Source organism: Erithacus rubecula, assembly GCF_903797595.1.
Source record: "Erithacus rubecula genome assembly, chromosome: 13".
NCBI classification, from domain to species: domain Eukaryota; kingdom Metazoa; phylum Chordata; class Aves; order Passeriformes; family Muscicapidae; genus Erithacus; species Erithacus rubecula.
This window is the reverse complement of record NC_136665.1, coordinates 11,174,270-11,186,405: the sequence shown is the minus strand read 5'-3', so window position 1 is coordinate 11,186,405 and position 12,136 is coordinate 11,174,270. Positions and strand designations below refer to the sequence as shown.

At 46.0% G+C, this 12,136-nt stretch overlaps 1 protein-coding gene across 9 annotated transcripts in view; it reads right to left on the bottom strand.

Moving 5' to 3' along the window:
* Positions 1–9,906, bottom strand: part of SLC6A6 (solute carrier family 6 member 6) — a gene marked incomplete at its 3' end in the record, with an annotated part of 56,207 nt that extends 46,301 nt beyond the window's left edge. For 2 of the 9 annotated variants that reach the window (XM_079317098.1, XM_079317099.1), the window contains exons 1-3: positions 9,673–9,776; positions 5,223–5,258; positions 2,648–2,713 (exon numbers count right to left, since the gene is read on the bottom strand). In XM_079317098.1, coding sequence (XP_079173224.1) covers positions 2,648–2,702 — 55 coding nt within the window. In that variant the 5' untranslated portion in view covers positions 2,703–2,713; positions 5,223–5,258; positions 9,673–9,776. Of the gene's footprint in view, positions 1–2,647; positions 2,714–5,222; positions 5,259–9,041; positions 9,151–9,672 lie in introns of those variants that run through there. The other 7 variants (XM_079317095.1, XM_079317097.1, XM_079317096.1 and 4 more) reach the window with 6 other exon arrangements.
* Between the last annotated feature and the right edge of the window lie 2,230 nt (positions 9,907–12,136).

Genomic DNA, 12,136 nt, shown 5'->3' with positions numbered 1-12,136 from the left:
AGCAGCTGTAATAAACAAGTGAGATTTATGTTCCTTTTTAAATTGCTTGAAATAATTAGCACTGTTAAATTTAGACTCTGAAAAAATTTACTGATTTTTCTATTTTTTAAATAAATATAGAAGCTACAAAGCAATCCACCATCACCAGTCAGGCCTGGGTCAGAATAGTATGAATGCCATAGCAGCCAAAATGTGTTTCAGATGAGAAAAAGTAATCTAAGTTCTCCAGACAACCTTTTAAAAGTAAATGATGCTTATACTGAATGAAATGTTTTAACAACTGCACTGTGTTATTTTTCTCCAGCCTAAATGCAGACAGGAATTAATTTTATTCCTGTACAGGTGCAAGTGGGCACCCTGGATGGATGTGGATCACACTGAGTTCAGTGGAAAGCAGGATCAATACTGAGACCCAGAGACAGATCAGAATTTTGCAGCTGCTTCCTACCTTGATTCACGCTGCATCTAAAAGCCCTAACCCAGGTCAGATATTCAGATACCAAACTCAGAGCTTGTGGTTTGCCCTCATCTCTGCATCATTTACTTTTTCCACTCATTGCCCCTCAACCACAGCCTGCTGTACTGACAGTCCAGACACTTATTTAGAATAAGTAAACACGGTGCCCTCTCCAACCCAACTTGAGTGTTTCACAGCTGGTGCTGCTCTTCAGAGCCTGATCCAACAAACCTGCTTCGTGACAGCACTGAACAAACATCCTCTAAAAAGCTTTCCACTCATAGCTGGGGTTTTTTTGGTTGGTTGGTTGGTCAGTTCTGTGACTCATCAGCCTTACAGTATTTTCCTTGGTGCAGGTGCCACCACCTCAGCTGTCCAGGTTTCCTCAGTGCAGGGGGAAGACAAGATGAAATCCCAGGGGCCAGGGCAGAACTGTAACAGTTCTGCAAGAGAGATGTCCAGCAGATGTTCAGCTGACTACAGCCCCAGGAGAGGTGAGGAAAAGAGGATCTGCTGTGGGAAAGACCACATCATGCCATGCATAGAAGAGGTACAGAAACAATATTCTTATTGTATAATGAGGAAAGGTACAAAATGAAGACAAGGAGAAGGCTAAACCTACCAGTTCTTATGAGCTTTTTTAACAACAGGAAGGAAAATCAGGGAAGATATACAAATAAGAATGATGAAGGTGGGAAAGGAGTCTGAACTAACATGCAAAAGACAACTGTAATATATCAAAATCAAACTATTGAAATTTCAAGTACTTTACATATGGTAAAACAGCAACAACTTCTATGTAAATGATGAAGTCCCAGGGCATTAAAATAAATAATGGCATACTGTTTCAAAATATTCCTGGATAAAGTAAATGGCATGCAGTGGGATGGGGATTTAGTGTTAGAAACTATAAAGCCCAACATCCCAGGAGAGCAGTAACACTGCCTGAGGAGCAGCCAGCAAAGTCATTAATTCAAGAAGAACCTAAAGGTGATTGCAGGTAAGATCAGCCAAGTAATAGAGTTTCTCTGTGTGATGCCTCTCAATGTTGCAGAAGGGTCAAAGGCTAAGATATTTCTGGATGTGGACAAGGGAAGGGAAGACATGGAAATCTAAAGCATAATGCTATGTCAAAACAGCCACAGTGAACAAATTATGAATTGTTCAAGTCTCCACAGATTATCTCCACAGGAGATAGAGAAACTAAAGGAAATACAAATAAGGACAACAAAAGTGATCTAAGGAGAGAGTAAGAGAGCTAAAATTAATATGTTCTATAAATGAGAAGACTCCTGGGCTGAGATCCAGCTATAAATACCTTCCAGGTACTGTGTGTAGTGGAAGGTAATTAATCTAGCTCAAGAGATAGTAGGACAAGAAGCAATTGCTTGAATCTAGGAATGGAAAAATTCAGGATATATAATAAGGAAAAGATTTTTTGAAGAGACACATCTGCTCAACAAGGCAGATTCCCAAGGTGAGAGCTAAGGCACACTTACTGTATGCAGAACAGATTTTATAAGGATGGGGCTCTGGGAAATTTTGCCATCACAACTTTCTACTGTCCAAAAAGGTCACCAACTTACTGATCTTTTAGTTGCCTTCTTTTATGGGTTATCTTCAAGACTGCTTCTCTATTTAAAAAACCCCTAAACAGCACTCAACCTATACATCCAGGTAGTGACAATACATCCACACCAGAGCTCAGAGTGGGGGTGTGCAGCACTCTAAGGTGCATGGAAAACCTGGCTATGCAGAGGTGTGGACAGTGTGAGTCTGTTGGATGCAGGGCATGAGAGTGTCAGCAAGAACAAAAACACTGACCCAGACCTCAGATTATTCTGAGTATCTCAACATTGAGGTCAAAGGCCAAAGTGGAAACTACCTCTTGTAATACTCGTGGGTCTTCCTCAGCCTTGTGTTAAGACTCCTGCACAGAAGCTTTCAATTTCTCTGCATAAATTATGTACTTTGATTTATGATTAGCTGAAAACCAATGCTAGCAGTATATTATAACTCTTAGGAGCTCTAAATATAAAATAAATAAGAATATAAAATAAAATCCCCAAAACATTTGCAGCAGACCTTACCATATTCAATGACAAACGGGTACACACAAATGTGAGGAATATAAAACCCAAGTACCCTTAATACCCTCCCTTAAACAAATCCCATCCCAACTGCACTCACCAATCGGGACTTCTGTCCCCTCCTCAATGTAGATGGGCAGTGGTGATTCCTCCATAGGATGAGGCACTGATGGAAAGTAATGAATTGTGGTAGTATTTGTCGCAAAGTGACTAAAATAAGATGGTCCCTTTCTTATCATTACAACTACATATGGCTGGTTACTGTCACAAAGAGACCCTTTCAAAGTGGTCACCTCCTGTCACAGAGACTGGCCCAAGTCACGGGCTGAGGGTCAATCCCCCCCGAGCATTCACTGCCACAGGAGTCAACTCTCTCTGAGTGGGGCCTGGGAGAGATCCCTGTCCTGGATGCTTCACCATCCTGCCATTTCACTATAACCTCAGCACTCCCATCCCTGGAGTTCAGCTCTCTTTGGGAAACTCCCACCATTGTAGAAGCCAAGGGAAGCCAATGCACAGACAGGCACAAACAGAGTTATCAAGTCAAAGTCATAATATTCCATGCACAGAACCAGAGGAGAGAGGCTCTGATGCTCAAAGCTCGCCATTAGCTGTTGAAAAGCCACAGCAGGTGATGGAAGGCTGCACTTCAAATGGCCTCTGGACCACTGACTTTTCATTTCTCATTTTAGAGTGTATGTATTGGAATTAGGGATTTTTCTTTGGGATACTGCAATCTCCAAGCAAAGCTCTCCAGATCTGCGCTGTGTGGTTATTCTGCAGTTTCCAGACACTGTACAGTCACTGCTCTAGGGTTTGTCTGTTTGGGTTCTTTGTTTGGGAGCTTCTTCCCATAACGGGTTTTTTGCTTCACCATTTCCCCTTTATAATCTCCGGGAAGCAGACGCTTCACAGGATTTTCAAGAGATTTAAATTTCCCATTCTAGAATGAAATAATAATGAGCTACAAATGTTGAAAATGTTCATACTCAAAAACCTTCTGGATTCTTTTCTTCTCTGATACCTTTTAGAAATGATGTTGTACCTTCTCAAAGATATAAACGCTTAACCTAGTCCCAGATAGCATTCCCAGCAGCAGGAAAGGAGGATTCTTTAATCCTTTGTGGGGTATCCTTCACTTAGTACTGGATTTTTTGGGGTTTTGGGGTTGTTTTTTTTTCCCAAAATATTGTCTAATCGATAAAACCAGCCAAACAACACTTGTGGTTTAAGCTATTAAATAAAGCATCTAACAATGCTTCTGCTAGCAACACAACCAGAAAAAGGAGTGTTTTCAACAGATGCTCGACTAGCAACAGGCACAATATGAGCCCCACGATGGCGTTTTGCAGGATGCAGAGGGCTGGCAGCTCCTGCTTTCTGCCAGCCCAGCCCTCGCTCACGAGGATGATGAAGGGAAGCACAGGGGAGAGGAAGAGCAGAACACGGTGCCTACAGCACTACTGTCCAAGCCACAGAAATCATGGTCTACCGGGACGCCTTGCGCAAGCCACTGTTATCTACAAGCTGAACTAACATTCCAGCTCAACAATAGCAAAAAAAACCATTTGTTACCACACGGCGTTTTGCTACATATTAACCAGCAAGTTGCTACGCAAGCATAATGGAGTGCTGCAATTCTGAGATATATATGTTGTTAAAAAAAAAAAAATTGACTTATGGGAGATCAGGCTGAGGTGAGTGCTCGTGGGCTTGCCATGCCACTGGACACAGTACATGCTGGGAAGTTATGCAAAGCAGGCCCTGCATTGGGAACAATGCAGTCATTTTCCTTGCTAAGCTAATTTTTGCATAAAGGCAATGAGAGTCTTCATCTATGCAGCCCCGTAAAACATTTAATCAGATTTATTTACTAGGAAGAAATACCAGAATAGAGCTTTCTATGCCACTCAATAGTTTTCAAAGCTGAGATCTGTGATTAAAAAAGCAGGTCGCTAGACGGCGTGGAAAAAACCCTGTTGTGGTTTTATGACATGCAGCTCTCTCAGTCTCATGAAGAATACTTTAAGAGGCTCCCCCAGACAGAGAGCCAGGCTGGAGCCAAATGCTTCCACAAAACATTTGCAATATTATCCACCGATGGCTGGTGGCATCTGCTCTTACTTTAATGGGCATCACCATAGGTTGTAGAGAAGGCCTGGAATACCTGGAGGCTATTTGAGGCCAGGCACACGTACAGACACTCTCTTACCCACACAAACACATGCACACACTTGCACACAACAAATGGCTCTAAGGGCAGAACTTGGATTCTGTAGGATCCAAGGCAGAAAAGCTGACTGTCACAGCATTTGGGGACCAAGGACTCTGGGGTGCTAAATCAAGCTCACACTTATGTGTCTCCTCTGCTTTGGGCAAACCATTTTAACATTATCCCCCCAAGGATTTACACACCAACTTTATGGGCATGCTGCTTAAATGTCTGCAAAGCGCTTGGCAACGTTTTCTAAATTCTGTGGAGATACACACAGAAGAACTGCACAGAGAGATTTAAGACATCAGTTACTGAGCATTATTGCTGTATAACTACAGCCTATTTTTACATGCTTTATACTTGGTTTCTGCAAACAGATGGTAAGTGTTCAGTATTTGAATGTTTTAATGAGCTTTTAAGCCTTTTTGTAATTTCATAAACAAGCGTAAATAACACTTACATGAAGAAGAATCTCTGCTGAATGTATTTTCTTTTCCTGTTTGGAAAAAAAAAAAGAGAAAAAGAAAAGGAAAAAATATTTTAAAGGAAAAAAAATGGGTCCAGCAAAATAACTCAGACATGTTTCAATGCTATAATGTACTGTGTTTTCTGAATTTTATCAGTAAAAACTTCTATTTGAAGAACAGCAAGTCACTGAATGTAGTACCAATGCCAAAATAGGATACATTTCTTGTATGTTTCATCCTAAGTAGAACATCACAGGAGATATGACTATATCCCTCTAAACAACAGGACAGTTACACTCCAGCAGTGAAATAAAATACAAATGCCATGTGATCTGGATCAAAAAACGAAAAAAATGAAAGAATTTTTAACTACATTCCAACTCAGAAATAACCCCATGACTTGTTCTCCTACCTATAGACATGGGACTTACAGCAATGCCATGAAGCTGAACCACCCTCCTGCTGCATTTTGGCACTGCAGGGCTGTTTTACCATGCCAGTGCTCAAGCACTGGCTGCACTGAAGCCCAGGATGGGCAGCCACAGCAGCCTTGGAGGCTGTGACAATTCTGAGCGACAGAGAACCACAACAGGAAACCCAGCAACTGCTAAAATGCAGAACCTTCCCAAGAGGCCTCACCAGGCACCTCCTGTGGCCATGGGACTGCCACCCTGCTGCCACCCACCCAAATCCTCCTGGCATTTGATTCACACCCCCTGAGCTGGTGGCTTCAGGGGATGCTCCTGGAACAGGGTTCAGGGCTGGCACTGAATGGCTTTTTGCTGGTGGAACTCTGAACACGTTAAAAAGAAGAGACTGACAGAAATACAGAAGATGCTGTAGGACACCAGCCAGAGTCATGGACCAGTTTCAGAGTAATGGACAGGCAGCACAGCAGCCCTTCTGACAGCAGGTTTTTGGGTAAAAAAGGATAGGGAAGAGTGCCATGTTCTGCTAATTTTGTACTGTATTACCTTGTATCAATATTAGCTACTATGTAAGCAATTTAGAGGGTTTTTTTTCCTGAAATTTACATGCCTTGGGATGATACTCAGCTCATACAAATCAATTACATCCATGACGCTACAACAGCTGAGGGGGTTCAACTAAATAGGCATGTATGGAAGAAATTCAACAAATATTAAATCACTGCATTTTCATCCTCATGCTTTTCTTCTAAGGGCCAAGGATCCAAATATGCAAGCAGCCCCCCTAGTGTGCCATTAGAATAAATTTTACTTCTGTGTATAGAGCTCTTACTGGAGTAGACACAGGATTACTTTTTAAAAAAATAACCCTGATCCATTCTGGTCATGTAAATTAAATTAGTGATGAAAAGAAGTCGAAGGCACTAATCCGACCGGGTAATCTATTCAAAGCTTCACTTCTTAAATGATCTACAATTTGTCCATATGACCAATCAAATGAACATTACTTACAAAAGGCTGCAACTACCATGGCATTTCCATCCATTTTTAAGTGTTGTAATATGGTCAAACATAAAAGAAACTAATCAGCATAATCTTTTCAGAGTTGTTTGACAGCATGATTAAAACCCCATGTAGGGCACCACTGCAGGGACTCCCCTTACTGGTGGAACTGGCAGCAGTGCCATTGGGCCATTGGTGCAACGCTGCCCTACTGCCCACTGGACAAAAAACTGGAAAATGCAGAAGGGGCAAAATTAAAATAACAGGGGGGTGCTGCTTAGCCTTGATGTGTATTGATGAAAATCCTAGGAATATCACTGGAAAGTGCCCAAGAGTCTCATCCAGCCCACAGGACCTGGCTGGAAGCCAGTAAGATGCTCTAAGAGTATTGATTAAAGAAAACCCTCACTGAAATATTAGCAATGATTAGATGTACGACAAGATCCTCACCGAGGCTTTACAAACATCCCTCAGGCATGGGAGGTTTCCCAAGCACTCTGCAGTAAGAGCAAGCCAACCTAAAGCATCTTCCTAGTTTTCCCGTGCAATGTGGCACTTCTTTTCTGCCAGCATTTCACACTGACTGAAAAACCCTGCCACTGCCCCAACATTTCACCTCTGACATGAAAGCTCCAGGCAACCCACCCAAAAGCTCCACATTCGAAACTACCAATAAAGAGCTGTATGCTAAATTTTGTCCCGGGTTATAGCAAAAGAAAATAAAGCAGAAGTCGGTAGCATTTGAAAGATTCCAAATTTTTATCAGATTCCAGACCAAGATTCCTTAAGCAAACAAATCAGGATTTGGACGCAGCACCCCTGAGCATGCACCCACCTCCTCGGGGCATACAGATATCACAGTGCCACCCGCGATCTCCTGCCTTTTGCCAAGAATGACAGAAAATAACCCTCCCAGTGAGAGCAGCGGGTTAATAAATGACAGCGAGAAGCGGCCTTTCCTCTCCGGGCCGCGGGGTCGGGGTCCGGGCAGCAGCGCCAGGGGAAAGGAGTCTGTCGCCCTCCAGTGGGAGCTGCCTTAGGACACCAAGGGGAGAGGTGGGAAGGGGAAGGGACAGAGGTGAAAGGCAAATAAAGAGAAAAAAGACAAAAAAAGAACATGCAAAGCACCTAAGAGACAGTTGAGGGGCAACAGGAAGATACTATCTCTGAAAGCACCAAAAATAAAGTTTCCCATGTCAGTTGAACCAGGGTAACACAGACATCCTCCTTCCACACTCGTGCTTCACACTTGGTCCGGATGAGGGACACTGTCACTGTCACGCTGCTGGCTGCCTCAGCTGCTCACACATTTTGCTTTAAAAAAAAAACCCCAATAACCTTCAAGGAAACCTTTGCCACAAGTGTTAGGGAAAGGTAGGCAATGCCAGAAAGCAATCAGCTCGGCTGAACGCAGACCCAGAGGTAAACACCCGGCTGTCAACAACCATCAGAGTTCTCAGCAAAGCCTCTCCCATCTAAATTCCACAGCAGCAGGTTTTAACGGGCTGATTTACCCTCAAACCCAAAGCCATAAAATCTAAACCGGTAGCAACTGTCATCCGAGCCCTGAATTACACAGCCGATGACATGTGTCCCCGTCAGGACTGCCTCACTGTTTTGCTAGTCCAAAACTCAAAACATTTTCACATGCAAGCAATACAAAAAAAAATGCAGTTACCAAAATAGCACTATCAACGTAACCAGCTCCTCTCGGCACATTTTCTTAATGCCTTTCCCAATACGGTTAAAAAACATGGGAACTAATCAAAAACCTCCCTCTTTACACCTTGGCACAAACTGTGCCGGAATAAATGTGGGATTGTATTTTTTCGTGTTTATCTGGATCCTCTCCCACTACTTTTTCCTTTTTTTTTTTTTTTTAATTTTCATCCGTGTTTCCCTTTAAACATAGCTCTTATTAATCAGCAGCGATCAGCTTTTACAGTTTCTAAACACCAAGTTTTGCCACTCTTGGAGCTGCCTAAGGACAACACAGCTTGCCTTCAGTGTCATAAATAACACATACTCTGCACATTTCTTCGCCTGGGTGAAATAAATTCTCCCATGTTCTTATATGGAAAGCTTGTGAGTCCTCCCACATACCTCCTGCTATAATACCAGGCAGCAATGGGCATTCATTATCTTAAAGCCAGCGGGTGAATTTTGGATCCAAGTTACCCCCAGACTAACCCAGAATTATCACCCCTTCACACCATGCTGAGCTTGGTAACCTGCCCTGTGTAGTCCCTGTGTTTTATTTCCAAGCCCCATCACTACTTTGATTTCGGCATGTCAAGAACCCACAAAATAAAAGGAAAACGAGGGGAATAAAAAGGAAAATGAGGGAAATAACAAGAAAGCAGCAGCAGCAGTATTACCCACCAGGTAGGCCCATTAGCATCAGATGTAGCACTGCCTGTACCAGTCTCTTCACTCGAGGTTAGCGCACGGCAGACAGAGAAAGCACAGCGGGGAGGGGTGGGAAGCAGAGAAAAAATGGGTAAAAATACCCGGGGAGAGAAGCGTGCGCCGTCGATGTGCTGGAGGACCGCCAACGGGGAATGGCTGAGAATGTTATCGCCAAAAAAAGTTAACGCAAGGTGTGGGGGTGTGTGGGGTAAATAACCGCTGGGGAGGAAAAACACCGCCGAGGTAATGCGAGAGCTGGGGAGGAGGGGGCTTCGAGGAGAAGGATGAATTAATAAATAAATGGAAAGGGGGAAGGGAAAGCGCGCCCAGGGGCACCCCGAGTCGAGGCGGACAAAGGGAGGACGATGCCGCCGCCACCGGCCCGGCTCGGCTCGGTTCGGCTCCGCTGGGCGCGGAGCGGCCGCCCCTTTGTTCGTCGCGGCAGCGAGGGGGACCCGCGCCGCGCCAGCCCCGCCACCGCCACCAGCCACCGGCACCGCCACCAGCGCAGCGACAGCAGCAGCAGCAGCAGCAGCAGCAGCGGCGGCGGCAGCAGCAGCAGCCCCACCGCCCGCCCGCCCGCCCGGCCGGGAGGTGCCGGTACCTGTGTCCGCTGGCCGCGGTGCCTGCGCGCCGCTGCGCCCCTGCGGCGCGTCCGGCGGAGCGGTGCGGCGCGACTAGCAGCGCCGAGCAGGAGGAAACGGTAATTTATAAGCGCTTTCTTCCTGACCTCTCGTGTCTGTTGTCTAATGAGGGAGCTTTGAGCATCACCCATCCTGCTGAGTGGAAAAACACCGGCACGGCCTCTTCTTTGCTGGGGAGGGGGGAGCCTAAAGGAAGGGGTGTGGGGGAGGAGGGGCCATGCCGCAGACACGGCGGCGGAGCCCGGGCTGGCAGGCGGCCGCGGGCCGGCGGGGAGGGGCGGGCGGGTGCGGGGCAGCGGCCGCCGGGCAGCCCGGGCTGCGCCGCCCCGGGGGGCCGCCCCGGGCCCCCGCCCTCCCGCGGGCACCGGCAGCGGCAGCGGGGCCGCCCCCACCGGCCCGAGGGACCCGGCCCGCGTCCCGCGGGGAGCGGAGCGAGGGCTCCCAGCCGCTCATCGCGTCTCGGTGTTTTTCATTTTCGTACGCTTTTTGAATCGCTGGTTTTTATCTTTACACAAAGAGTGCCCTTCTCGCAGGAAAAGCATCCCACGGCGCTGTCACCGCCGCTGCCCGTGCCTGCGCCCGCGGCCCTCCTCTGCTCCTCCGCGGCCGCTTTTCTCCCCGGCCCCCCGGGGGACTGGACTCTGGACCCGGTGCCGCTCTGCCAGGCTTTGGGGACAGGTTTGGACCCGCGGCCGTCTGCTGCTGGAGGAGGCAACACGGGAGCGTGGCCTGGCAGGTGCCTGGGAGGCTGGGATATCCCTGCTCTGCCCTGCCGCCTCCCAAAAGCGCGATCCCCGGCACCGGGAAGTCCCGGTGGCAGCTGGAGAACAAAGTACGGCCGGGGCGATCGGCTTGGAAAATGAGCAGGGCAAGGTTTTGTTTTGCGTCGGTTTCACAGAACCGAATGCCGGTCCTCTTCCCCTGCAGGCGAACGGGTATATGACTCAAACATGTCCTTGCTCTCCTACCTGCATCCCCTCTGGTTCTCTTAATGAAATGATACAACAGCAGAGGTTCGTGAGGAATTTTCATATAACCCCCGCTGAAGACTTAGTAAGATCCTCTGTACTGCAAAATACTATTTGCATTGTGGGAGGACGGTTGTGGTGAAAACGAGATTTTTGTGCCATCTGTGTTTCACAGAAATCCCGCGGTGCTAACCTTGCACTGGGAACAACAGGGTTGGACCAGAGGAGAGTGAATAGTCCTCACATCTCTGCTCTCTAGGTTTTCCCGGATACAAGACGCTACCTTTCTACCCCACAAATTAGGACAGCAGTCACTGGGGGACCACCTCCTGAACCCATCATCTATGCATAGGCTGCTGGGGGGACCAAATTCCATCACAGCAGCCTCCAGGGAGGTATCAGAAAAGGCTGATTTCCTTAGCTGGTTCTTGCAAACGCTGCACCATTCTGCACACTTTTTGATGGCAATAAAGGATGCCAAAAACACTTTGCCACAGTCACACATCCGATTTTCCCTTACTCCAGTGAATTCTGTGGTTTTCAGTATCTGAACTCATTTGGAATGTGAGTAGGTTTTTAGCAGAAAACCAGATAGAGATGTAGGACATACACAGCTAGTTGATGACATATCTCCACTGAACAGCCTCGTTTTAAACTCATAAAGATGTAGTCCATGCTGCCACCTATGTCTTCTGATTCACAGGATTTCTTGTGTACTGCAACTTTCTTTAGTAGGTATTCTTTGCAAAAGGCAGTTCACATTTTGTGAGGCTCCACAAGGGATTGGAAACAGGCAGCTCTGGCTGCACTATGGAATGAAGCAAAAGGTTTCTCACCAGCTCAGCCACTTGTTTGGTTGCAGTGAGGATGCCTAGATGCAGATTAGGAACCAGCAGTCACATCAGGGAAATGCAAGTAGCGGCTGGATCCATGTCTGTGTGAGGGATCCTGCCAGCACAGCTGTACCACTGACAGCAGTGGAATATTTTGCTCTAGTTCTCTAGAGAAATCAAAGTATTTTGTCTATTGCTCTCTCTTTTTCTGTTGCTCTTCACTCATTAAAAGTCAGCCACACAAAGCACATGGTTGCTCTCTATGTTTAATAAAAAATGTTCAGGGTTAAAGACCAAGAGCTAAAGCTGTTTTGAAGTCAGAGGTATATAAACAGTACCTGGAAATAATAATAATAATAATAATAATAATAATAATAATAATAATAATAATAATAATAATAATTAGTCTTGTATCATAAATATTCACATTTCTACCTGCTATTTCTTTACGAGACAGCACAACTTCTGAGAATGTGTTTGATGAATATTTGGGGGAGCTCTGCCTTCAGCTGCAGTGGCGTACAGCAGCACTAATGCTTCTGGCTTCTCCACTCTCTTATGTAACCAAAATCACAAGTCAGAGCCCAAATTACAAAGCATAAGCATGTGTACAATATTAAGCA